This window comes from Callorhinus ursinus, unplaced genomic scaffold (genome assembly GCF_003265705.2).
Source record: "Callorhinus ursinus isolate GAN/ISIS: 27379988/994484 unplaced genomic scaffold, GSC_fseal_2.0 scaffold14, whole genome shotgun sequence".
Lineage (NCBI taxonomy): Eukaryota > Metazoa > Chordata > Mammalia > Carnivora > Otariidae > Callorhinus > Callorhinus ursinus.
The window spans coordinates 46,617,511-46,644,615 of NW_027397076.1; the positions used below are offsets into that span (position 1 = coordinate 46,617,511).

General features: G+C 46.2%; 2 protein-coding genes and 1 long non-coding RNA gene across 4 annotated transcripts; 1 reads left to right on the forward strand and 2 right to left on the reverse strand.

The window, feature by feature from the left end:
- Nucleotides 1-198: 198 nt before the first annotated feature.
- Nucleotides 199-4,571, reverse strand: SUOX (sulfite oxidase). 2 transcript variants are annotated; one of them, XM_025882676.2, is made up of 4 exons: nucleotides 4,392-4,571; nucleotides 2,803-2,859; nucleotides 2,359-2,536; nucleotides 199-2,120 (listed from the first exon to the last, which is right to left on the reverse strand). In XM_025882676.2, the coding sequence occupies exons 2-4, from the start codon at nucleotides 2,847-2,849 to the stop codon at nucleotides 711-713; spliced, it is 1,635 nt and encodes a 544-aa protein (XP_025738461.1). In that variant the 5' UTR covers nucleotides 2,850-2,859; nucleotides 4,392-4,571; the 3' UTR covers nucleotides 199-710. The 2 variants fall into 2 exon arrangements, with proteins under 2 accessions (XP_025738461.1, XP_073756964.1); XM_073900863.1 differs by lacking the exon at nucleotides 4,392-4,571 and adding an exon at nucleotides 4,022-4,346.
- On the forward strand, nucleotides 4,569-13,359 carry LOC141374136 (uncharacterized). The gene is made up of 3 exons (XR_012380783.1): nucleotides 4,569-4,767; nucleotides 5,664-5,717; nucleotides 12,046-13,359. It is a non-coding gene; the product is annotated as an uncharacterized lncRNA (long non-coding RNA).
- RAB5B (RAB5B, member RAS oncogene family) lies at nucleotides 6,538-26,643 on the reverse strand. Its single transcript, XM_025882677.2, has 6 exons — nucleotides 26,553-26,643; nucleotides 11,681-11,943; nucleotides 10,422-10,573; nucleotides 10,031-10,153; nucleotides 9,368-9,461; nucleotides 6,538-9,038 (listed from the first exon to the last, which is right to left on the reverse strand). Exons 2-6 carry the CDS (start codon nucleotides 11,841-11,843, stop codon nucleotides 8,923-8,925), a joined length of 648 nt encoding a protein of 215 aa, XP_025738462.1. The 5' UTR covers nucleotides 11,844-11,943; nucleotides 26,553-26,643; the 3' UTR covers nucleotides 6,538-8,922.
- Between the last annotated feature and the right edge of the window lie 462 nt (nucleotides 26,644-27,105).

The window sequence follows — 27,105 nt, forward strand, 5'->3', positions numbered from 1 at the left end:
GGTCAGTCACCTAAGCAACGCTACAGATGCCGGCCGACCTCAGAGAAGGACGTCACACTTCTTGACGTCCCTGCATCAGCTTCCCTTCTCTCCTCCCACCTTGTTTTGGATTATCTCACTACGTATTCCAGTACCAGCGCACCTCCCTCCTGCAACATGCTCACGCTCCAGCCTTAAGAAGTCCCAAAAGTCATAATCTTTTTTCAGAGTTGTATACTTAAACACTTTATTGATGTATTTAGAAAAGTGGAACCATAAAGGGGCAGGATTTCACCCCTCACAACTCTTGGCAACCCAGAAAGTCAGTAGAAAGTTGCACATACACTTTTCTTACACATATCCACACATATTATCTGAAGACTCCCAAGAAGAAAAGCAAAATAAAATGGTGATATACATTAGAAGTGGAGGTGGGGTAGGAAGAGAAGAGTGCTTGTCTACAGAATTTCCCCCTCTTCTAGCCCCCTGCTCCAGCAGCTCTCAACTCCAGGCACAACAGGAGTTATATAACATAGTGTCAAAGGAGAGTTGGTGCCTGCTTGGGAAATGTGCAATGTGTGTATCTATGTGTGGTTTAGGAAGGCATAGTACAGGGTTGTCATCCAAGAAGTGATGATGAAAGGAAAGGTTTTTCTGTAAGGAGGGAAAAGGATGGGTATGGAAAGAGGTTGAGAAAATGATTCTGGGAGTAGGTAATTCATTTCACCTTCTCATGGGGTGACACGGACGTGGACACGGTGCCAGGCATTGCTGAGCACACCTCGCAGGTTCCAGATTGGGGCCACCGTGTCTGGTTGCACATTGTAGCTGTCATCTACAGCTTTACAAACAATGTTTAATTCCTTTTTCCCAGCTGGCACAGGGGCTTGCAGCTGCCATAGCCTCCAGGCCCAGGCCTTTCGGGGGCGCTGTTCCTCTCCATCCAGTTCAGCCACCTGCCAGGTTAGGCCCCCATCCAGAGACACATCCACCCTGACCACAGCCCTCCCACCACCACTCCAGGCATAGCCCTTGATAGTCACCTCCCCTGATTGTACCGTCTCCCCATCCTTGGGCTCTGTGATGGCTGACTGGACTGGAAGTTCCTGAATAGATGGAGCTGAGTCAAAATCTACTGTGTCCCAGTCCACAGATGGAGAGAAGCCTTTGTAATCCCGCCGCTGCCAGTGACTGTAACTTTCCTCTGGTTCCACACTCACTTTGCCCAGCCATTTGACATGGCGGGCACCCACCACACCAGGAACCACCACTCGCACAGGGAAGCCATGGTCACGAGGCAGAGGCTGCCCATTCATCTCATATGCCAACAGGACCTCAGCTTCAGGGTCCATGGCCCGAGCCAGAGGGATGGATGCTCCGTAGGCAGTCCCTGTGGGGTCTGAGTCCAGTCCCTCAAAGCACACGTGGGCCTCAGTTTCACAGAGTCGGTGACCAGCCTTGGCTAACACATCACAGAGGCGTGCCCCAGCCCAGCATGCAGTGCTAATGGCCCCTGTATTCCACGCCAGACCTTTTACTTCTTTGAACCGAGTCATTTCAGAGCGTCGGTTGCCAGCGCACTGAAGAGTGACTGTGATCTCGTGCTTAGGGAACTGGTACAAGTCATCCAGGGATAGGAACAGTGACTGACACCCAGGTGGCCCTACTACATGCAGGCGATAGGTTTCTGGGTCCAGGTTAGGTACAGGCAGATGGTTCCGGGTGAAGAAGATAGGGTTAGGTGTGATATAGTTTTCTGTCAGCAGTTCAGGGGGGGGCTCTGCATTAAAGGGGCGCTGGCTATTGACCTTCAGGGCTGGGTGACGTATAGGATCATCAGCATAAGGGTCAGAGGTCTGCAAAGTGGAGGGTGCCTTGTCTTCAGGGCTCAGCTCCCCGACCTTGTACTGAGCCAGTAGCTCACGCACATGGGGCTGGTCATGAACGGCATAGAGGGCCCAGAAGGGCTCTAGAGGACCCCCTGCTGCTAGCATCAGCTTTGATGCCCCTCCTGGGTGTAGGTCCACAAATTCTGTAACATCAAACACCTCACAGCCCAGAGTCACCCAGATCCTAGTCTCAGGGCTGCTGTGAGATCTCACTTCCTCTCTCGTGTATATGTGTGGTGACTTCTCAGCAGCCTGCAGGCAGGGCAGGGGTAAGGCAAAAAGAAACATAAATAGTAAGAAGGAATCACTCTAGTTCACCCTGACCCAACCCATAAAGTCATGGCCACTGTGAAAGAGAGGTAGCAGACTCCATCTTTACTCTGCAGGAAGACAGTATCACCATGGACTGTGTGTTAATAGCCTGGGTTGGTTGGGGAGCTTAGTAGGGCCCCTCTGTTCTGACAGTGAAGTCCCTTCCTTCCCCACTTACCCTGCACCGGTGGTCATGATAGGCCAATACTGTACCAAGGCCTAGCAGAGTCCCCATGACTCTCCATCCCCTAGGGCTGGAGTTATCACCAGAGAAGGCAAGGCGGGGGCACTGGGGTTGAAGTGAATCATTTGTAGAGCAGGCCCGAATGCAGAGCCTTGAGGGGACTGACTGGAAGCTGAAAGAGAGAGAGGTCTTCTTAGTAGTACAGTTCCGATCATATGAGACAGTGAAGGCCTGGGGTTTACCAGGTTGGCCACTGGTTCCTTCAGTTAGGACTTTGTTTGTCCAGGGATGGGTGGGGCAAATGGGTGAGTTATGGTTTTCCCTTTCCTCCCTGGTAGTCACCATCTCAACTATCTTATCTGGTAGATAAAACAACATAAAGATACTGGGGGTGGGAAATAAGGGATAGGAGACGAGTTCTAGGATCTGATGGCCTACCTGCAGGCCTGTCGGAGATGTGAGATGACAGCCCTGTGCCGCAGCATTGTGGCAGACCTGTGGGAAAAAGATTCCAGGATCAAGATAGGGAGTTCTGGAAGGGGATGATATTAGGGCAACTTGAGGAAACCGGTGGAAGAAGGTAAACAAGGAACTCCCCAGCAAATGAGGATACTTTTTCTGTGGTAATGAGGCCAAAGGATGGGAGAGAGAGAGAGAGAGAGAGAGAGAGAGAGTGTGTGTGTGTGTGTGTGTGTGTACGTGGGTGTGTGTGTCCAAATGGGTCCTTAGAGAAAACCTAAAGGACTTCAGAGAGACTGTGCTGACAGGACGGAAGGGAATGGGGCTGGAGGGAGGGGTTGGTCTTCTAGAACCACCTATCTCCCATCCTCTATTCTCTACTTTGTCCACTACAGAGAACAATGTTTGGGGCCAAGGGCCTAAAGGACAGAAGCCAAAATATCTACAGTCCAGTCTGCTGGTTTATTATTTCCAAAGTCAGCAGAGGACAACTGAGGGGCAGACTAACTTGGATAGGAAAAAAAAGGTGAAAAAGGTAGTGGTAGCCTAATGGGATGAACGAGCTCAGATTCTGGAGTCGAACTGTTTTGGGTTTGTGAAACCGGCCCGGCTACTAACCAGCCCCATTGCCTGGGCAAGATACCAAGCCTCTCAAAACTGTGTCTCATCTATGAAATGAGATCTACCTAGCAGAGTAGCTGTGAGGAACAAACAAGTAATAACGTTGTCTTTGAAGGCCTTTCAGTCCCCTCCTTTCCTCTACCAACCTTAGGGAAAAAGAAAATAGAACCCAGCTGGGAAGTGGACCCCAATCCAGGGTCCCCACCCCTACTTTGTCTATGCCATTCCTGTGAACTCAGCAAACTGGGAAGTAATGGCCACAGTGTCAGGGGATGGGCTAGGGAAGAAGTAATTTTTCCACTCTGCCCTGCAGCAGTTCCTTCCTCAGAGCACGGAGCAGATCACTGACCCCAGGAATGCCAAAATAGGGAAGAGTGAGAAAAGTCCCAATTGCTGGTGAAATGCTACAGAGGGGGGCGGGCAGGGAAACTGCAAGGGTGAGGGCAATAGGAGCAGGAGCAGAGTCTGCATTTTACCCCTGGGCCTTGAGATCCTCCCTCTCCGTCCCACCTGCCCTCGACGCCAGCAGCCTACTTATAATAACCAGGCTGGAGTGGTGCAAGCAGGGCTGACTTACAGGTGAACTTGGTCAGCCCAGGGTCCCCGGTTTGGGAGAAGCAACCTTCGGCTCCAAAACAGATGCCACACCCCTTGTGCGGGTAGTGGCCCCTCACTCCCCAGGGGCACTTTAGGTAGGAGGGTATATCCAGCCCCAGAGCACCAGCACCCAGTCCCCTGCCACTGCCCAGCTGCTGGCACAACAGTGTCTCGTAGCAGCGCACCGCGCCCCCAGGAGCAGCTGGGCAGCGGGAGTGGAGGCGGTACTGGCAGTTCTTGTTCCAACCCACGGGGTTCGGAGCACTCCCAGGTCCCAAGGCCCCGGCCATCGCCCAGGTTACCAGCCCTTCTTCCACCTCTTCTCTCTCCCAGCCCCCCAACCCCCTTACCGGGTTCGGCGTCCGCTCTGCCGCTGGTTTACCCGCCCGGCTCCAGACGACGGCTGGCAAAGGGGCGGGGCCAGCACCGTGACGTTGGTCCAGAGTGAAGGACCACTTTCGCCTCAGCTCGTCCCCCAGCCATTGGCTGGCCGCGGGCCGCCTCCCAGCTGCTGTGCCCGCCTCCTGAGCCTGAGGCAGGCAGGGCGCCACGAGGGGAGCTCCGAGCTAAGGCTGGCTGTTTTGTTTCCATCCCCGCTCGACAAGGAATGGGACCCTCACTGTTGTCCGGAACCGGGCAATGGAAGGTGACGAGAACTCCAAAGGTTGGGCTGAAGGTGGGAAGTTTTGAGATGCCCCCACCCTGCCCCTACAGCTGAGACACAAGGTGCGTTCACTGAAGAGGCCTCGAAATCCAGTCGTCTTTCTCCCGGCAGTGAGCTCCGCCTCTACCCTGTTTTTGACAAAAGTTTGTGTTGCAACTACAACAGCCTTGTTTGTCTTTTAGTGAAAACAAGGTCAAGCGCTCAATTCTCTTATATCCAACAATAAGAGCTGGAGTGAAGCCTAAATAGTGGTTCAAAGACTTTGAGTTCCCTTGGACTTGCTGATTTTCTTACCAAATTATGGAACCAATAATATAGCTAGCCATTTTTTTCCTTAAGTCAATTAAAAAATCACTGGTCATAACGAGAGCAATAACATAACACCCCAAAGTAGGATTATAATCTCTCATAATCTCAGAGTAGAGAGCACTAAGACGACGTTTGCAATTACCCTTTATTGTTTGGTGCGGGACTGAAAACTTAGTTATTGGCTGGCTGTGAACCTGGGGCAAGCGTGTCCACACTGCCCCCTAGAGCTCAGAAGGTTGAACTACAACCTTTAAGTGAAGGTTTTCGTCTTTAATTTTGGAAGATCATTTCTTCTCCCTTTCTGCTCTAAAGTGAACTAGAGCTTTTGCCAGGAATCAAGGAGCCTTGGAGGGAGTACTAAGAGATAGAAGGAAAAGGGAATTGACAGGTAAAAGGTGATTTTGGCCTAGAGTTTTTGGAAATAGACTTCCAACTCAGCTGTGTTCAATTAAATCTCTGGCGAGGTGTGATGCCCAACCTATCCTACCAGCCTTGAAAAACAGGCTCAGCCCAAGGTTACAGAGAAATCAGTTAGGGACTGTCTGAAGCCACAGGATAAGACTTCTCCCTAATAACAGTGTCACCTTGTGTGCCCCACACATACTTTACATAATTAACCTTTAAACCTCAACTTTTTTTCATTTTACAGAAGAAACTGAGGCAGACAGCAGCTAAGTAACTTGATCAAGGCCACAGTAGGCAAGTTAGCAGATGGGACTGCAATGCCAGCTCTGTTTGACGCCAGTCCTCTTTCCTGTCCTTGCGCAACAATACCCAATCTTTCTCTGTATCATTCTCCCCTATCCACCTCCACTTAGACTGTGATGGACTGAAGGGCTTCACGTACAGTAGCAAACAAGAGGAGATCTAGGAGAAATTTTCCTGTTGGGGTAGAAGCCACATGATCAATTAAAAACACAAATTTAATGATTTTTTTAACCTTCTTTAACATGGACCCCTCTGAGATACTAACAAGGCAATGCACCCTTTCGCTGGAGAAATGCACATAAACTTTTGCATAATACTTCAAAGGATTCACAAATACCACCTCTGCCTCCAGTCTCATCCGTTGCCTGCCCAGAGATCCATAGATACCCCTCTCCCCTGCCAATATATATTTCATTAAGAGGCCTAAAAAGGAAGCTAGGTCGGATTTGATGAGCTCTCTAGTGGCCCAGGAATAGGAGTTTAACAGCAATAAAGGGAATATTTTCCAAATTGGGCTATGTCATTATTCAAGAAAAGATTAAAGGGAATAAGGAGATACCAAGATGTAGGAGAGGGTGTATTTCTGATTCAATAAAACATTGGATGCCCTTTCTTCCAAATTTCTTGTATCAAATAGCAAAAAAAAAAAAAAAAGAAAAAGAAAAAAGAAGCAACACTCCAATACACTTTTCTTTTCTTTTTTTTTTTTTCCTTTTTTACTTACATTAAATACATCGGTAAATCAGCAGTCGCATTCTGTTACCACGATTGTTATGTTGGGAGAGGAAGAAAAGGGGTAAAAGGCAAATGCTTTCTTAGAAGAAAAAAAAAAGGACACCCCCCCAAAAAAAAACTGATCAGAAAAAAAATGAAGACCTGGGAAATAAAAAGTAAGATCCCCAAGCCCAAGAGAGCTCAAAGGAAAGCAGAAGAGCTGGTAGGAAATAGAAGGAAGGCAGCAGATAGGCCCAGAAGCTAAGGCCAATCCTGTTCCTGAGGGGGCTGGGGAGGGGAGAAGAAGCCTGGAGAAATGGTTTCCCAGCCCCAAGGCAATGAAACACTTCACTCCTGTTCCATGGGGAAAGATGCACAGAGACAAAACAAAACAAAACAAAACTTCATTTCTAAGGAATTTAGGAGAGCTATCCCAGTTCTTCCACTGTAAGGATGCACTGAGTGCTTTGGGAGGCTGGTGGGTGCTGGGAAAGGAAGGGGAACATGTGTGTGTGTTTCAGGGCCACGGGAACTAAGGCTGCCCCTGGAAAAGGAAGGGAAATGAGTCTTAAGTGGAAGAACCTAAGCTGGGTCCTTCAGAGTCTCAGCTCCAAGGATTTTTCAGCTGCTCTGGGACAGAAGGCAGTCTGTAAACCAAAGGGTACAAAGGTTCCAATCCTAGGTCACTGTGACCTTTCCTATCTTACTTCCCCCAATTTTCCCAAAACTCTGGGCTGGAACAAGGAGTTTAGAGTTCTCTCTTGCCTTGATGGCTTCCCAAAGACATCCTAAAACACCTGATGAAGGATGTGAAGAGTGGCCAGAGATTTAGAAAGGACCCATGTCCCCTGGTGATGTGAGACAGCTGTGATGGACCTTCAGTGCCAGTTGTCCCCTATCCACGGGAACAGGTGTTACGGTGTGAGGGGGCCACAAGTAGGCCTCTGTGGTATTAGCCCCTAGTGGTACGTGGATTAAACCACCAGCTGGGGGTGGGTATGAGGATAAGGATGGAGGGACTAAACTGAAGATACTAACAAAGGAGAAAAGATAGAGGGCCTGATGGGAGGTGGAGGACAGAAGAGACTATACAGTGGGAATAAAGATCATACCTATTTACAGGGAAGTAGAAAAGACATGGTAATGGGTGGATCATTTAACATGAACCTTAGGAAAGGACAGGAAACTCCTCCCTCTTGCCTGACCCCTCTTCACTCCCACACCATGGCCTAGGCTATCCTGAGCCTGCTCTCTAGTTGCTCAGTTAATCACCCAGGAAAGGCAAACCTATACTCGAGAGCTAGGTTGGCAAGAATACAGGTTAAGAATCAGAGTTGGAGGAAGCAAGCAGTGGAGACTGGGCTTGAGTAGCTGCCACTGGTCCTGTTCTCTACAGCCCCTCCCAAAACCTCATATATATACTACCTTGGGTTCCATTTAATTAAAAAGGTGAGAGGGCAGGTAAATCAATCAAAACCCCCCATAACACAAGTATCCCAAGTGAACTACCACCAATTAAAGTGCAAACTGCAGGGGAATATAGTGGCTGGGGCTGAGGCCATCTAAAGGCCAGAGGAGGGAAAAATGCATATGTATAAATCAGAGGATGGGTATCAGAAACTGGTCCCTCCTCTAATTAGATCACAGCAGAGCCAAAGATGCAGGCAACCAGTGAAGATTCTTTGGAGGACTCTGGGGTCCAGAGTCTCCCCCACTGTGGGGGAGGAGCTACCTAAGAGGCTGGGTGAGGGGGAAATTAGGCCTTGGAACAGTTCCACAGCCAAAGGTGACACTGCATCTCCCACCTTCTTCACCTCTGCCCAGTTAGCTAACAACACAACTACCCAGTCCCCGAGAGCTTGCCTTCCCTTTCTCACCTCTACCTAGAAACACCCTCCACAAGGCCAACTCATGGAGACTGCAGTGTTTTCAAATATGAGAAACTCCAACCAAAAAAAAAAAAAAAAAAAAAAAAGAGGACCTGTTTCCTTACTCCCTCCTGCTCTGAGCCTTAATGTGACTGAACTGGAAACCTCCTTCCTTAGTTCCTGGGTTCACCACCTTCTCCATCCTGGGGAGAGGAGGAAAAGGGGATCAAGAACAGGGATTGACCAAAAGCAGAAGGGGAAGGGGCAGGAGACAAAAAATGTTTTCTGAAAAAATGAGGAGGAGGAAGAGGAGGAAAGGTAAGTAGGTCACTGTCTTGCACCTATAATACAAAGTGAAGAAAGTTTGTTTTGGAAGGTAAGTCCTGGGGGATCTGACCCCCAAGCCCCACAGTAGGGGTAGGAGGCCAGTGGCAACAGCTGCCTGGTGTTGGTTGCTGAAGCGTTAAAAAGTGCCATGACGGAGCTGTCAGGAGGCAGCCCTTGGGAGCCAGGGCTCAGTGTGCTGTTACCGTAGGGGCTGTGTGCTGAGGGGTGGGGGTGGAGGTTATTTCTTAGCTCTCGTGCTAGCTCCATACTTGTTTGCTGCTAGCCACCCCCTCAGTTGCTACAACACTGGCTCTTGTTCTGCTGGGACTGCTCATGGAGATCCACGCCTCGGCTTCGGCCTGCTGCACCCCCCAGATTCTGGGGTTCACTCTTTGGCAACTTCTTAGCTAGAGATAAAAAGAGAAGGGAAAAAAGTATGGTCGATTTTACTCATCCCTCCAAAGGACTATGGGTAGGGGAGAGACGGGGAAGGGAGAAATCTGAGAGATTAAAAGAACGTTTTGAAGAGGGGAAGGTTCACTTGTAAACTACACTGAAGGTGAGGGGGCTAAAGCCGCAGCCAAAGGACTGAGGTCATAATGGAAAGTTAAGATATTTCCATACCTAAAGTTTTCACAAGAGGAGACACTCCCCTCTACCTTTATGACTTGGGTTAGTGATCTTGTCTAGAGGCCAGGGAAAAAGACAGGAAGATCCCAGGCTGCTCTGACCTTACCTATTGCCAGGAAGAGATCGTTCACGTTCATAGCTGTCTTGGCTGAAGTCTCCATAAACAATAAGCTGTTGTCATCTGCATAGGCCTGGGCCTCCTGCAAGGGGTGGGTGTACCAGTACTCAGAATATAGGGTAGAACAAGTATTGCCTTTCCACTCCCACGTAGCACCAGAGCTCCCATGTAGCACCAGAGCTAGGCAATATCCTAGGTTCCCTCCCTTTAACTGCCCCTCTGAGCCAGCTGGTCCTGGACTCATATTTTGGTGACAACTCCCTCAAGGATAACTCATGGTCTAGACAACTTAATCCAACAAGCAGGTGTCAGGAATCTTAATTATGAGGGAGAAGGTGAGTTGGTTGGGGGCTTTTTGAATAGTCCCTTACCTCAAATTCAACTGCTCCCTCTTTCCTGTTTTCAGATCGGTACCCCCATAGCTGGTATTTCCCTACCCCTCTGCTCTGCAATTTTCTTCTGTCTCCTCTAAAATCTCCTGGCTGTCATTAGGGTCACAGTGTTGCTGTATTTAACTTGGTGTGGAACTGGGGAATGAGATGATAAATGTCCTCAGATGAGGTTTTGAGAGGGCAGGTTTATGAAAGAAAAAAAAAAAGGTCCCAAGCACAGAGGGAGTGTGTTACAGAGGGATTCTCTGGGCCATCTTACTTCATACTCCACCATGCGCTTATTGGCCAGGTCAGCTTTGTTCCCCGCCAGGGCAATAACGATGCTAGGACTGGCCTGTCGCTGTAGTTCCTTTACCCATGTCTTTGCTCGGGCGAAGGTTTCCTAGGAAAACATGAGAAGAGAGGAATTGGCCAGAATGACTGCCAATCCAGGTCCATCATCTTCAAAACCCAGTCTCAAAACTCACCTCTCCCAGGCAGGCTTCCCTCACTGAAACCACTTGTGTCTTTGTAATTCATTACCTCAGGCTTACCAGCACTTGGAAGTGTAATTTATATTCTTATTTTGCTATTTCAAGAACCAGCTTTCTCTTCCCCCCCTAACTTAATTCCTCTAAATAAAAGCAAGAGAATTTTCTCAGCCCACTTACCTGATTAGTAATGTCATAAACCACAATGGCAGCTTGGGCACCTCTGTAGTACATGGGGGCCAAGCTATGGTATCGTTCCTGCCCAGCTGTGTCCCAGATCTCAAACTTGACCGTTGTGTCATCTAGACAAACAGACTGGGTGAGGAAGGCCGCTATGGATGAGAGAATGGAGGGGAAGAAGTTGTAAGTAGGAGGGTCAATGGGAAAATACCAGCCCCCTTCACAATATTTCCATTTTCTAAGACCAGTCACCACCCAGGTCATTGAGCTAAGGAAAAGGTTTTGCATTCCCCTCCTTATGTACAGGTCCTAGAAGGAGGATTAAGATTGCCCTTGGCTAAGTCCTTCCTGCCAGAAGTTCCTCTACCTAAGGAATGGGGGCACATAAACTATGAAGGTTAGGGAGAAGAACTGACACTTATACCAGTCATCTCTCTTCTAACCAAGACAGGGGAGTAAGAGATGATGACAGAAAATAAGCTTCAGGTAGAGGTCACATCAATAATTAATTAGAAGACTTATAGCCTGATGGCAAATCCCACCATTATCAGTATTATTTGGCTATTACTTTTTTATATAATCTTCTGCTGGTCCAAGAACACATTTCCAAGGTGACTAGTAAAAGCAGGGAAGGAGTAACATGGGAGTTCTCAGAAAAGATCTTTTACTGAACTAGGGCCCTATTTTGGGAGTAGCAGAAGGTAGAAGGTAGCAAAGGTGGGAAAGGCAGATGCCTTTTATCTTTTGTATTTAGTTCTAGCCTCTCTTTTACCAGGTATGTGCATCAGAATCATCTAAAGAGCTTTTCCCAACATACATGTCTATACCTCCACCAATCTCACTCTATTTCCAATACTAATCAGTAGATCTAGGGTAGGGCCCAAGCATGACAGGATGAAAATGTTCCCCAAGTGATTCTGAAATACATTTTTGATTATGAATCACTGCTCTAAACCAACCCTGCTCAAGATGACACTCAACTGAACTTCAAATGGATTAAGAAAAAAGTGGGATGAAGACAAACTGAGATTTAAAAAATTAGTGATTTTCTTGGTGTGCAATGGTCAACCTTTCTAATTTTCTTCTAGGAAGCAAGGAGGCAAACATATACCTACTTTTTGTCATTATGGCAGTTTTTTTGTTTTACAAAGGATTTCCATTCCAAGGAGCTAAAAAGTCCAGCTCCACAGACAGGTACCTAGATCTCCCTTCAAAAGCCTCCCTAAACATTGAACCTCTTCTTTCCCTGAGGTACTCACCTCCAATAGTGCTCTCTTGGTACTCATGGAACTGCCCTTTGACAAAACGTAATACCAGGCTAGACTTCCCCACTGCAGATTCACCCAGCAGGACCAATTTGAACTGGCATATTTTGCTGGCCTGGGGCTGCCCATTGGGCCTGGCTGTGCTTCTGCTAGTCATGGCTAGATTATCAGAATGGGAAAGGGTGGAGGGAGGGGGATGCCACAAAGCGGCAAAGGGGGGAAGGGGGAAGGGGAGGGGACTTCAGACTTCAACAGTCCTGCAAGAAAAAAAAAGTGGGTATAATTAAACACAGGGACATTGCAGCTGCAATCCATTTTAGAGAAAAGATAAATCTCTTCATTTCTTTGCTCCTAGGAAGACTTAATTAAAATCATCCACCACAGCAGCAGCTCCTTCTGCCCGCGGGTCCCGTCCCCGTGCTTTAATAAACCACCATTTTGCACCAAAGACATCTCAAGAATTCTTCCTTGGTCGTCGGCTCCGGACTCCACCCCATTGAACTTCGCCTATATCCCAGAACCCCATCATATGGCACCCAAACATGGGGCTTTGAGTCTTACATCTGGACTCAGCTTCCATGGAAAACTGGACACCACTGGAAACATTGGTTATTTTACCAAGGCTTTGACTGGAATGTCATATTTGAGAGAGACATGCATAGACTCAGATGACCAAGCAGCTTTAAGGAACTGAGGTTGACTTTATGAAACCTGGAGCCATAAAGCCCCTTGGAACTGTTGGCCTGATACCTTGCTTAGAGTTCCCAGCAGCCTCACCAGTGTCAAGACTTCTTCACTGCCATAACTTCCAGCTAACAGATGATCCTTTCCACTCAGGGAGATTCATCGATGTTGACCACGTTGGATTCAGCTGCCTCCCCCTTTTGTAACTCCCTTATACATTCCCCAGCTGACCAATATTGACCCATAGGTAGGGACATCTCTACGCCCCTGTTCAGCAGGAAGACATTACAGAGGATGAGACCTTCCACCTTCAACAACCTTAAAGATTTAAGAGTCAAATTGTTCCGGGGGGAATGATGAGGGAACAGAAGGCAAGCTGAGGACAAAGCAGAAGCTGACACCCCACAACCCACCCCCCTATGGGATATATATATATATGACATTCCTCAGGCACTTCTGTCTGCCCTAAAGGAAAAACTAACTTAGAGAGTCTCCCTCAGTTTACAAATGTCTTAGCAATCTACAAGAACAAAGCATTCGATACTAGCATCAATAACCTAGCTTCCAGAAGGAAATGTAGATACAGTTAAAGACTTTTTATAACTTGCAGCCCATCAACAGATACTTGAAGTGGGCAGAGTGTAATGTTCCTGCAGGAAGTTCCCAACTATCTTCATGTGTAATGCCTGACTAGAGGGGTAAACAACCTTAACAATGGCAAGGCCTCCGGTATTCTGTGAGTCTTCTTTAGCACAGAAAGTTCTTTTGGAAACCTCCCTTTTTCCTTACCTCCGCCAACCCCATAGTATATTATCAGCCACCGCTCACAACCCTGGGGCAGCTGTTCTTTCTGCCCACGGGTCCTGTCCCCGTGCTTTAATAAACCACCATTTTGCACCAAAAAAATAAATAAACAAGTAAAATAAAATAAAATAAAACCATCCACCATTAAAAGGTTATCCCACTGACAGCGTCCCAGGCAGCTGACACTCAGTGGCAAGAATGGGGAACAGTTGGGCGCCTGGGTGGCTCAGTTGGTTGGGCAACTGCCTTCGGCTCAGGTCATGATCCTGGAGTCCGGGGATCGAGTCCCGCATCGGGCTCCCTGCTCAGCGGGGAGTCTGCTTCTCCCGCTGACCCTCTTCCCTCTCGTGCTCTCTCTCTCTCATTCTCTCTCTCTCTCAAATAAATAAATAAAATCTTTAAAAAAAAAAAAAGAATGGGGAACAGTAAGAATTGCATCTGGGGGCGCCTGGGCGGCTCAGTCGGTTAAGCATCTGCCTTTGGCTCAGGTCACAATCCCAGGATGCTGGGATCAGGCCCTCTCTCTCTCTCAAATAAATATATATTAAAAAAAAAAAAAAAGAATTGCATCTGAAGTGGAGTTTGCCCTACTACCTAATCCTCAACTGCCAAGGGAGCTGAAATGGAGAGACTGAAAACTGTGTGAAATAAGTTTATTTCCCATTAATTCCCCACCAGATCAATTTTTTTTTAAAGATTTATTTATTTGAGAGAGAAAGAACGTGAGTGGGAGGGGCAGAGGGACTCCCCACTGAGCCTGGAGCAGCACACAGGGTTCGATCCCACAACCCATGAGATCATGACCTGAGCTGAAACCAAAAGCCAGATGCTCACCCCAGGCCCCCCACCCCAGGTCTTCAAAAAAACAGCAAACCAATCAACTTCTGAGACATCCCCCCCGCTTTTCAGAGGGGGAGAGGGGCAGAGGGAGAGGGAAAGAGAATCTTAAGCAGGCTCCAAGCCTAGGACGGAGCCTGACAGAGGGCTCCATCTCCCAACCCTGAGATCACGACCTGAGCTGAAATCAAGAGTCAGATGCTTAACCGACTGAGCCACCCAGGCACCACCAAACCAATCAACTTTTAGTTGGCCTGAAGAACACCCAAATGCACCCACAGGTGCCCTAGATCCCCAGTATCCTGGTGCTGTCCTTCCCCCTGACCCCCATCATTTTCTAGCTTTCAAAATGAAAGATTTACTCTAGGGGTATGAGAGGAGTCACCCCTCCCTAAGAGCAGGGGTAGCTTCTGGTTCCGTATCCTTCATATATAACCAGTAGTCTTCTTGACATTTCTGAAACCCTAACCATGGTTTATTTGCCAGAAAATCTGTCCTTTCTCATTTCTGGTCAAAGGTGAGTAGAAAAATAGACCACAGACAACAGACCACATTCAGCATCCACTCTTTCACTTTGCTCCTGCCACCTCTCCAAGTGTGAGAATCTATCAAATCGAAGAATCAGTAGGCCTGACCTACTCTCAACTTGCAGCTGTCTTCCAGGTGCCTAGGGATTAGATAACTCTCCATACTAAATGGGCCTAACAGCTGTAGCCCTCCATATCAGAGGCAAAGAAAGAGGGTGTACCTTTTAAACACATGCAGGAGTCTCAAGAGGATGATGTGGGTTTTTTTTTAAGATTTTATTTATTTTAGAGAGACAGAGCGTGGGGGGTGGGGGACAGAGGGAAAGGGGGAGAGAGAATCCTAAGCAGACTCTGTGCCGAGTGCAGAGGTGGACACGGGGCTTGATCCCAGGACGCTGAAATCATGACCTGAGCCGAAATCAAGACTCAGACGCTTAACCGACTGAGTCACCCAGGCGCCCCATAGGGGTAAATTTTCAAGCAATAAACATCTGATGAAAATAAACTGAACTACCTATCTTTACCTTTCGAGAGGCTTGGAAAGCTGGTGGTGGAGGAAGAGACAGAGGCTGAGACTTTGAGAGTCTAATCATCCAAACCTGAATGTATTTCATCATTCTGACTCGGAGGGGAAAGGGACTATGAGATTCAAAGGAATTAGCATGATCAGAGCATGCAAAACCTCTGTCCAAAACCTAAGTATTACTTGGGTTGTACTTTGTTCAAATTAATCTTTTCTTTCTCCAAGGTTGATTCTAGTAACAATCTGTAATTCTAGTAAAGCTAGAAAAGACAGTAAAGACAGACAAGCAGAAAAATCATACAGGAGGCAGTGCAGAGGAACAAAGACTGTCCAATTCATTGGGTGTATTTTTACAGTTCTGCTTACTAGCTGTGAAGCTTTGGGCAAGTTACTGAATCTGTTTGTGCATTCATTTCATCTGTAAAATGGGATAATAGCCTTATGAGCACTCTCTTCATAAAACTGATGTGAGAATTAAATAACAGAAATAAATTTTTTTTTAAAGACTTCATTTATTTATTTGACAGAGAGAGGCACGGCTAGAGAGGCAACACAAGCAGGGGTAGTGGGAGAGGGAGAAGCAGGCTTCCCACCAAGCAGGGAGCCTGATGTGGGGCTTGATCCCAGGACCCTGGGATCATGACCTGAGCCGAAGGCAGACACTTAACGACTGAGCCACCCAGGTGCCCCAGTAACAGAAATAACTTAAAGTATTTGACAAGTGCTCAGTGAATATTAAGCTACTAATCATTACTAATGACATCAAGAAAACTTCAGAGCCTTGCCTTCCACCTTTATAAAATGGAAAAACTGCCTATCTCATAGGGTAGCAATGAAGATTAAGGAAAAGATGTGTTTAGCATAGTGTTAAAAAATAAGTATTGCTATTTAGTGGCCCTGATTCACAGAAAAGATCAACTTAATATATTAAAGGATATCTCAATCTTAATTTTAACTAATATATTCCTAAAAAGTAGGCTTGATAAGAAGTAGAGGAAAAAAACAGAAAAAACAAAAATGTAAAGAGGAAGTTAATAGGGGAATGAGACAGAAGTGAGAACTCAGAAAAGTCCCAAAGTAGACTGGGTTAAGATAGAGGAATGTAAGAAATTACTCTGATTCTACTGGGTATTTTATATTCCTCAGGCCAGTGAGTCCTAAGATTCCAGATATACATAGGCTATTTTGTGATGAAGTTTTTGGTGATTTATGATGAAATGATAATAGAGACGATATAGCAAGTTTTTCATAAAACTAAATTTATTCAAGAAAAAAAATTTTTTTTAAAGTAGGCTCCATACCCAGCATGGAGCCCAACACGGGGCTTGAACACACGACCCTGAGATCAACACCTGAGCTGAGATCAAGAGCTGGGCACTTAACCAACTGAGCCACCCATGTGCCCCTAAATTTATCCAATTTAAAAGAATATCTTTATAACAAGATTTCTAAATTCTTTTTTTTAAAGATTTTATTTATTTATTTGTCCGAGAGACAGACAGTACAAGCAGGGGGAGCATCAGGCAGAGGGAGCAGCGTCCCTAACTTCTTACTTTCTTAGTATTAATTTCCTCTCAAAGGTAAATATATATATCATATGAAAAAACCTCTGAGACCTATTTTTAAAAAGTTGTAGAGGGGCACCTGGGTGGCTCAGTTGGTTAAGTGCCTGACTATTGATTTCGGCTGGGTTCGTGATCTTGGGGTGGTGGGATCGAGCTCTGCGTTGGGCTCCCAACTCAGTGTGCAGCCTGCTTGAGATTCTCGCCCTCTCAAATAAATCTTAAAAAAAAAAAGTTGTAGAACAAAACACATGGTTAGATCCTATTTCTGTAAAACAAAATTCTATATAGAAAACAGTATGGGAGGGGCACCTGGGTGGCTCAGTCGTTAAGCCTCTGCCTTTGGCTCAGGTCATGATCCCAGGGTCCTGGGATCAAGCCCCACATCGATCCCTGCTCAGCAGGAAGCCTGCTTCTTCCTCTCCCACTCCCCCTGCTTGTGTGCCCTTTCTCGCTGTCATATAAATAAATAAAATCTTAAAAAGAAAGAAAGAAAGAAAACAGTATAGGAGGATACATACTCAACCTCTGAGGACAGTGGGATTGAGGGTGGTATGTGAAGGGCTCAGATTTTTTTCATTCTATACAATTTTTTTTAAACAGGAAATATAAATTTTTAATTTTTTTAGGAAATATATTTAAAAGCTTTCTAGGGGTGCCTGGGTGGCTCAGTCGGTTGAACGTCTGCCTTCATCTCAGGTCATGATCCCAGGGTCCTGGGATCGAGCCCCACATCAGGCTCCCTGCTCAGCGGGGAGCCTGCTTCTCCCTCTCCCTCTGCAGCTCCCCCTGCTTGTGCTCTGTTAAATAAGTAAAGAAAATCTTAAAAATAAAATAAAAGTTTGGGCGCCTGGGTGGCTCAGTTGGTTAAGCGACTGCCTTCGGCTCAGGTCATGATCCTGGAGTCCCGGGATCGAGTCCCGCATCGGGCTCCCTGCTCGGCGGGGAGTCTGTTTCTCCCTCTGACCCTCTTCCCTCTCGTGCTTTCTATCTCTCATTCTCTCTCTCTCAAATAAATAAAATCTTAAAAAATAAAATAAAATAAAAGCTTTCTAAATAATTTTTAATGCTTTAAAAAATAATGGTGTTGATAGGCAGTAGTAAGCTTTCTAAACACCCGTATATGGGAAAGCAAAAACTCTCAAATTTAAATTAGCTGGTCCAGGGGTACCTGGGTAGCTCAGCTGGTTAAGCGTCTGCCTTTGGCTCAGTTTGTGGTCCCAGGGTCCTGGGATTGAGCCCCGTGTCAGGCTCCCTGTTCTGCAGGGGAGTCTGCTTCTCCCTCTGCCCCTCCCCCTGCTCGTTTTCTAATAAATAAATCAATCAATCTTAAAAAAAAATAAATTAGGGACGCTTGGGTGGCTCAGTTGGTTAAGCACCTGCCTTCAGCTCAGGTCATGATCCGGGGGTCCTGGGATTGAGCCCCACATCAGGCTCCCTACTCAGCAGCTTGCTTCTCCCTCTCCCTCTCCCCACTGCTCCTGTTCTCTCTTGCTATCTCTCAAATAAATGAATAAAATCTTTATTTTTTTTTAAAGATTTTATTATTTTTGCCAGAGAGACAGAGAGAACATGAGCATGAGTGGAGAGGGGTAGAGGAAAAAGCAGACTTCCCACCGAGCAGGGAGCCCAACACAGGCCGGATCCCATGACCCCGAGATCATGACTTGAGCTGAAATCAAGAGTGGGAGGCTTAATCAACTAAGCCACCCAGGTGCCCCTTATTTAGGTTCTTAACCACCAGTCACAGTTCTTTAGCTCTTTTCATTCTCAAACTGTGGGACCAGATCCCAGGACCCTGAGATCACAACCTGAGCCGAAGGCAGACACTCAACCGACTGAGCCACTCAGGTGCCCTAAATGAAATCTTTAAAAAATAAATAAATTAGTTGGTCCACAAAATCCTAAATTCTGGGAACCAGTACTGCAAGAATCAGTTAATTAGGTTTTTTTTTTTTTAGATTATTTATTTGAGAGAGAGCACTTGCGAGCAGAGGGGAGAGGCAGGGGGAGAGAGAGAATCTCAAGCAGACTCCCCACTGAGCGTGGAGCCCAAAACAGGCAGGATCCCACGACCCCAAGATCATGACCTGAGCTGCAATCAAGTTGGAGGCTTAACCAACTGAGCTACCCAGGTGCCCCTTAATTAGGTTCTTAACCATTAGTCACAGTTCTTTAGCTCTTTTCATTCTCAAACTGAGCTGTAAACCAACAGTGACCTTGAAATCACTTGGTGGATCATAATCAGCATATGTGGGGGAAAAAAAAGAAAAAAGAAATAGAATAAAAAATAACAAGTATACTGCATATAAGAATCATTTTGTGAAAATGTTTCACTTTATGTACACACACTGAATTATGATATGAAATGTTTTATTATGAGTCATGATAAAAAAGAAGTTTAAAAAACACTGCTTTGGAGAGGCCTGACAATGAAAGATGGGTTAATAAAAATGGGAGAAAGTCAAGTTTCTGTGCAGCCTGTAGGCTATGGTTACTATTATAGCACTTCTAGATGAAATGAAGCTGAGGGCTGAATATAGCTCCTCAGGGGTCAGAGGATTCTCCAACCCTGCTACTAAAGTTATGACGCAATTATGAAAATGGGAAGCTAAACTAGACTGGGGCAGTCCCATGTGGTGTCAGTAAGGGCTTTGGAATCAAGCAAGGTTGAGTTTTATTCTCTGCTTTGCCAGTTGTAACCCACTGTGATCTTAGACACTTAATTCCCTTTGCCTTTCTGAGCCCTAGCTTCCTTATCTGTAAAGATCTTTGGGGAGGGAGGGGAGTAGGAAAAAGTAGTAAAGAACAGAATTTTAATTCAATTACAAACTTCTGGGTACATTTAAGAAATTTCTTTCTCTTGGGGCACCTGGGTGGCTCAGTCATTAAGTGTCGGCCTTCGGCTCAGGTCATGATCCCAGGGTCCTGGGATTGAGTCCCGCGTCGGGCTCCTTGCTCCTCGGGAAGCCTGCTTCTCCCTCTCCCACTCCCCTTGTGTTCCCTCTCATTGTGTCTCTGTCAAAAAAAAAATAAAATCCTAAAAAAAAAAAAAAAAAGAAATTTCTTTCTCTTAGAGTTTCTCAGAATTTGTGAGGAATTATTTTTTAAAACATATTTATGTGGCACTTCATATACATTGTTTCATAACAAAAGATAGGCCATCGTAACGCTACACACTTTAGAAAACAGATGACACCATAGGAAAAAAAACTACAGATGATAAGCTGAGCAAGTTTCCTTTAGGTGATATATATATGCTATACTCTTTTTTTTTTAATGTTTTATTTATTTATTCATGAGAGTCAGAGAGAGAGAGAGAGAGGCAGAGGAAGAGGGAGAAGCAGGCTCCCCACCTAGCAGGGAGCCCGATGCAGGGCTCGATCCCGGGACCCTGGGATCATGACCTGAGCTGAAGGCAGACGCTTAACCATCTGAGCCACGCAGGCGCCCCTATATGCTATACTCTTAATACACAACAGGAAAAGTTACTAGATTCTTTGACTTATTCACTCACATTTTCTTTTTTTTTTTTTTTTGAAGTAATCTCTACGTCCAAGGTGGGGCTTAGGCTCACAACCCCGAGATCAAGACTCACATGCTCTACCCACTGAATCAGCCACGCACCCCAATTATCTGCTCACATTTTCATCTATATCAAAGCATGTGATCCAAGGGGCAGAACACTAACCCTCAATGTTACTACTTTACAATAAGAAAACATGGGAGTTAGAATGGACTGAATTCTCATAGACAGACACATGGCTCTAGGCCTGGGAAAACAGTAGGGAGTAGGGGAAATGTGGAGATAGGAAACAGTCACAAACACATTCATGTTGCAAAACCTCTGTCACACACCCCCGCCCCCAACAATAAATTCAGCCAGAGCCCAGACACAATCAGCAAACTTTTTGCTACTAAGCAACCTTGGATCTCATAGATTAGGAACTACTGGGTTAGAAAAAACTACCTCCTGGGGTGCCTGGGTGGCTCAGTCATTAAGCGTCTGCCTTGGCTCAGGTCATGATCCCAGGGTCCAGGGATCGAGCCCCGCATCGGACTCCCTGCTCAGCAGGAAGCCTGCTTCTCCCTCTCCCATTCCCCCTGCTTGTGTTCCCTCTCTTGCTGTCTCTGTCAAATAAATAAATAAAATCTTAAAAAAAAGAAAAAACTACCTCCTACCCCAGTGTATCACCTCAATAATATGTCTTACCTTCCCTGTTCACAGTAATTGATGGGATGCCCATCACTGTGCCTTGATCTTTAATCTCAACATGCATATAAGGGTATCATGTTTTTTTGTTTTTGTTTTTTTTTTTTAATTTATTTATTTGAGAGAGAATGAGAGATAGCACGAGAGGGAAGAGCGTCAGAGGGAGAAACAGACTCCCCGCCGAGCAGGGAGCCCGATGTGGGACTCGATCCCGGGACTCCAGGATCATGACCTGAGCCGAAGGCAGTCGCTTAACCAACTGAGCCACCCAGGCGCCCAGGGTATCATGTTTTTTATGCAATAGCTAGGCTTTCAAAAGATCAGGGGTACAGAAGTGAAATATACATAAGATTCAAACGATTTGGGGCACCTGGGTGGCTCAGTTGGTTAAGCGGCTGCCTTCGGCTCAGGTCATGATCCCAGGGTCCTGGGATTGAGTCCCGCATCAGGCTCCCTGTCTGTTTCTCCCTCTCCCTCTCCCTGCCACTCCTCCTACTTGGGCTCGCTCTCTCTCTGTCAAATAAATAGTAAAACCTTAAAAAAAAATTCAAATGATTTCTAGTGATTTTTTTTTTTTTGCTAAGAGTTGACAATAGGCCAACGATCCATTCAAAGACAAAAAATAAGCCACAGCCACCCAGCCAAGTGGTGTGATTACCTTCAAACCTGAGGCAAAAAAAAAAAGGACAAGGAAGTTATTCTTCCCTTCAACCCTTTCAGTTTAGAAGAGAAAAAAAATCAGATTTGACTTCCTTTCGATGTGCAGCTCTACAAAAAACATTTATCAAATGACCATTAACTAGGGAGGACTTAGGGATGGCCACAGCATCAGCCCACTGGGGAGGGGCAAGGTGGAGGATGAAGGGGCAAGTTCTTGAGTGTGGGCAGCACCCCAGCATCTCAGGAAAGTATAAATAGGAAAGGTTTCTTAGCTTGCTGATCCCAGCTAGAACAAGACTATTCTTCAGGCCCCCCTCTACATGATATCTTTGAGTCTCTATGTCAACCACATTATGAAGCCTTTAGAAGTCTATTACCTATTAAGAGAGACTAACTTCCAGATATATAGCCACTGGAGTCTAGCCCATACCCAAATGTCAGCCCCGTAAGATCAGTTTCCCAGTTAAGAGGCAGTCTAGAGGTCTAGTTCAGTCTCTGTATTTTACAGGTAAGGAAACTGAGGCACATATTAATCAACTTGTCAGTATTACCATACAGACAGCTATTACAAATAATGTTAATCAACTTGCCAGGTGTTCTCATACAGACAGCTAAATCTCCTTTTAGCAAGTACTCCTAATTTAATACACCACTATACCTCTTAAGGAAGCAGGAGATGCTAACTCTGAATTGAACTCTGGAAAGGACACCAGGGCAGAAAGAAGAGTTCAGACTGATTAGTTTCTGCCTCTATTCAGTTTAGATAAGTACTTCCTTGGGACTAAAAACAAGGTAGCTAGACCCAGGCCTTCCCTGAGAACTGGATTCCAGTTCCATAGTCTTTTAACATAACTTTCTCATTACTATACCTCTCTAGAAGGTCTTCACCAACCGTGCGAGGATGGTTGAAATGGAAATAATTTAATGGAAGATGATAGGGAAAGAGTGGTAACTTTTACAAGGGTCTGTGGACCTTGGGCCTAATCTAAGAGATTTACTGATTAGGGAAGACAGGGCAAAAGCCAGTACATACCTTCAACTCTCAACCCAAAATTACTAAAATTTCGAACTGAGAGTTCTACTACTTGGCTCAGCTCTTTCATTGTGTTGATCCAAGATTAACTAATGAGTCATGGTCTTAAATGAGAGTCCTTCCACTTCTCCCCACTCTCTCCCTTATATTTCCCCAAAAGGTAAAAAGCATGCTTATCTCTTATCAGCATGGTAGTACAAGTTCTTTATTATTGACCTAGAAAAGTTAGGAATGCCCTTCCTCACTTTGTCTGCCTAGTAAACTCCTAATTTATCTTTTAAGGCTAAGCTTAAATGTCACCTTCTCTGTAAAATTGCATAATTACCCTCTCACCCTAGCAGAATTCATCACTGCTTCCTCTGGGGTCTTGCAGTATTAAGATGGTATTTCTGTCACAGCACTTACTACATTATATAAGTTAATTGTGTGTGTCTGTTCTGCTGAAGTATGAACTGCTCAAGAAGTGTGACTATTTTGTTTAATGTCATTTTGACTCACAATGCCTGGTCCCTAGTAGGTGTTCATTAAGTGCTCCCTAAATTAATTAATGCTAAAGCAGTCCTGCTTCCCTCCTTCATCTATTCCTCCCCTTCTGTGTCATCTGGATAGCTTCTCACTCAGTTCCATTTGGGAATGTTTTTAATAGTCTTCAGAAAACCAATTCTCTCCCTGGCCTCTTTGTGATCTCCCTTGGATGGAGGGCCCCCTTGGGACCCAGCCCACAAAGTACTGTTGCAACTCACATGGGCTAACTGCTTTTCCTGTCACCCGTTACTATGCTCAGATGGCCTAATCATACCCAATATGCAGCCCTCCCACCCTAACACTGAAGCAACTGTGGCTTAAAGTTCCCTGAGTTTTCAGTTAATGTTAATTGTTCAAAAACTTTGGGACATTATCTCTATTCCTGAACTTGAGAAACACAAGTTAAAAAAAAAACCCAAATCATCAGAGCTAGAGGACATTCTGAAAAGGTACCCACTGCCCCTAAACCATAGCCACAATCTGGCCCAGAAATCTGCATACACTTTGCTCACCTGGTTGGCACCTTACTCAGCTCAGTTACTGTTCAATGACTAAATCTTTCCTACAACACTCTTGGGAAGTGGGAGCGTATTGTGTAGGGTTTTAAGGTATCCTTCCTCCTAGAGGGCTGTTGCATTTCCTTATTTTAAGTTCATCGTCTAACACTTTGGTTACTTTCCAATCTGAAATGCTTTAGGATTAGGGAGCAGTCTATACACTTGTTTCTCCTACCCTATGCCTCCTCAGAAGTCAAATTCGTATCAATGCATACAAACAAGCAAACTATAGAAAAGCAATCCTTGCTCCGGGGAAAACTAAGAGTTACAAGTATAACTTGTAATCAAGTATGACTTGAAGAATAAGGGGAAAGCACTCGTCTCCAAATATAGTTTTTAACTCTAGATCTGTGTCAGATTGTTTCTTGAAGGTAGACTTTGATTAAGAGGAAGGTCGAGGGACACCTGGGTGGCTCAGTGGGTTAAGTGTCTGACTCTTGATCTCGGCTCAGGTCTTGATCTCAGGGTCGTGAGTTCAACCCTGCTGGGCGTGGAGCCTACTTAAAAAAAAATTAAAAAAAATAGGAAGGTGGAAAAGCAAAAAAAAAAGTATAGAAGAAAGGGACAGGTATACCAGCAGGATGTAGAAAATGGCAAAGCCTATAGAAACAACACATACACACACACACAATTTTCTCTAGGACTGGCTTTGCAGAAGGAAAATAAAAACTCCTTGGGGTACATAATCAAAGTTTCTGGGGGCACCGTACAAAGGCTGGGCACACTAGAGCCTTCTAAAGCCAGTAAGGACAAATTCAATTAATAAGGTAGTAGAATGAAATGTCCCAACTGTACTGAGGTTTTAGAGGAAACAATTTCAAATCCAGAGAAACTTGAGCGTTTTCTCACATCACTACAGAAAGACAGATACAGAGGCCCTTTAGGAGAACCATCATCATCTTTTAGGTTAATGAAAGGACAGTCATAATCTGAACATGCACAGACCATGAACCAGAAGATAGAGGTCTCAAATTCCTCACTTTAGCAAAGATCCAATAATTCTCCCAAACAAATGATTCACCTAATGTTCCTTTCCTGCCCATGAGAGAGAAAAAAGTACTGGCCATCTATTTGGGCATTTCCTAGGATACCCAGTGCACAACTGGGGGCAGGGGGCACTGTGTGTGTGTTTTAAGGATAACCTAGAGTACACCTATTTGTCTGATTTTGATAGAAGGAAGACAAAATGAGCGTGAAAGGAGCACAATAAATAACAGAGTATCATTCCAGAAGGGAAAACTGGAAAGAATGCGAGGCCAGAGTTTGGTGAGAACATGAAAACAGAATTGCCTTTGGTGGCACATCCCCAAAGCAAAGTGAGATTAGTCTGATCTGCTGTCTCTAGTCTCTGACCTTTTTGGACAAATGAGAGAGGAATATATGGGAAGATTTACACTTTGTACACTTCTGTACATCCTGAGTATTTTAAAATATGTACATATTACTTTTGTAATTCAGAGGAAATGTAGTTATAAAATACATTTGTGTAAAAGGAGGAAGTATAATAAGGGAAAATCCAATAAACTCCAATCTATGGGGGACTAAAGAAGTCAGCAGACCATTAAAAATATATGGGGGAGGGCAGACTCCTGTGCTTTAGTAATCCATCTTCTTTTTCTCTACTCACCCCCTTCCTCAAATGCCTCACTGTTGAGGCATTTGACCCAACTTTCTAATAGCCCAGAAACCTGGGCTCGTGAAGTAGACAAAGAACAGGGGTGATGCCAACCTTCTGGAATGGAATTTCTCACTCTTCCTCAAATCCGTTCCTCAGTGATATCACCTCTTATTTCCAGGCTTGGTTCCACCTAACCATTACCTGTCTGGGAAATACCCAAGTGTAAGTCCCACAAAGTTTCACCAACTATGGTCAGAAGATCTTGTGGCTGGGGATCTCTAAGCCCCTTTCAAGTGCGGATAATAAAATCACTGATCCCCTGCTTCTAGGTCAGAGATACAGTAACCACCATAGACCAGATTATTAAGCGAGAAAGAAACAAACACACCCCAAATCCAACTTCTTAGCTCTTTCACAGGACTGCACCCTAACCCAGCTGAGACTGGTAACAAGAAACAGATACTGCACCCTAAACCAGTTCAGGCCAAGGGAAAGTGCAGGGGCTGACTCTGGAACAGCGAACAGCCACAGAATTTTTTTTTTTTTTTTAACTTTTGTCTTCATTAGCTACCCCGGGAGTACCCAAAAACTTCAGGTTACCACATCTCGATACGAAGAGGAACAAAAGAGTGGGTCCTCCAAGACCCAGATCCTCCGACCCACCCTTGAGCATTCCCAGAAGCTCCCGTAACTGATACCAGGCCCTGGGGCCACTTCTCCAACTAGTCTTCTAGATTAGTAAAGCTTTCGTCTTTTGCCTCCGTTCTCCCTCAATGAACCCAAATCCCTCTCGGCTCAACTCAGGGGCACCCTAGTTATTTTTATAATAGTCACTTTCCCTGAAGAGAATGCCCCTTACCCAACTAGGAAGCCTTCTCAGGTCCTTCCAATTGGTCATTTCGAGACCCCCAACCGGGTTACCCTCGCAGACCGGGCGTCAGGTTTGACCCCTCCTCACCTCCCGGCAAATGGGCTTACCTCACCCATGGCCCCAGCCCTTTCCCCCAGCTCCTCCCTCTTCAGCGCTGCTCAATATGAGGCCTGCCTCTGCCCTCACACAGCCCGGGGCCTCCCGCGCTGGCCCCTGGCCCGCCAACAGAACCCGGCCGCCTCCAGGCCTCACCAACTTCGGGCTCCCAGCCCGCCCGACCCCCTCCTCAGCGCCCCCATTAGGCCTGCCGGGGTCCGGCCCCCTGCTCCCCTCTCCAGTGGGCCACTCTGACCCCTCGCTGAGGCCCAGACCCGCCTCTGCTCTCAGGCCAGGCTGCTCTCCTCTCCCGGGCGCCTCCGCCCCTGCCCTTGTAGGCTCCATCAGTCCGGTACCTGGGGCTCCGTCTCCCCCGTCGGGCCCAAGCCTGTGTCGAACAGACAAACAGCTGCAGCTCAACCAAACCCTCCTGCCCCTCCTCCTCCTCTCGTCCTGGGGCGGGGGCCCCAGCCAATAGCACGATTACCCGCCTACCATCAAGGGTGGGCGATGTGCGCACTAATCCGCCAATCCTCTGGAGAAAGGCGGGCCTCTTCCGGCGCTCTCACCAACGAGTACGAGCGAGGGACTGGACAGGCGGGGCCCCAGACCAATATAGAGAGGGAAACTCTGAAGATGGACGAGGAGAGGAGCCATTAAAGAGCGAGCTTTCTGAAGCGGAGGGCGGTGCACTGCTGATAGGTGTACAGGTCAACCAATAATATCTCGACACCCTCATGACCCCGCCTTCTGACTCATAAACATCTAATCAGGTGAGTGATGGAGGCGGGTCAAAGTGAAGCTTTAACCAGTACTGGGAAGATTCGAAACTTGAATGGCAGGCAAGGCGGGGTTGAAAGAAGCCTTAGGAAGGCGGCTGCTGACCTTCGCCCCTCCCCCTGGATTTGG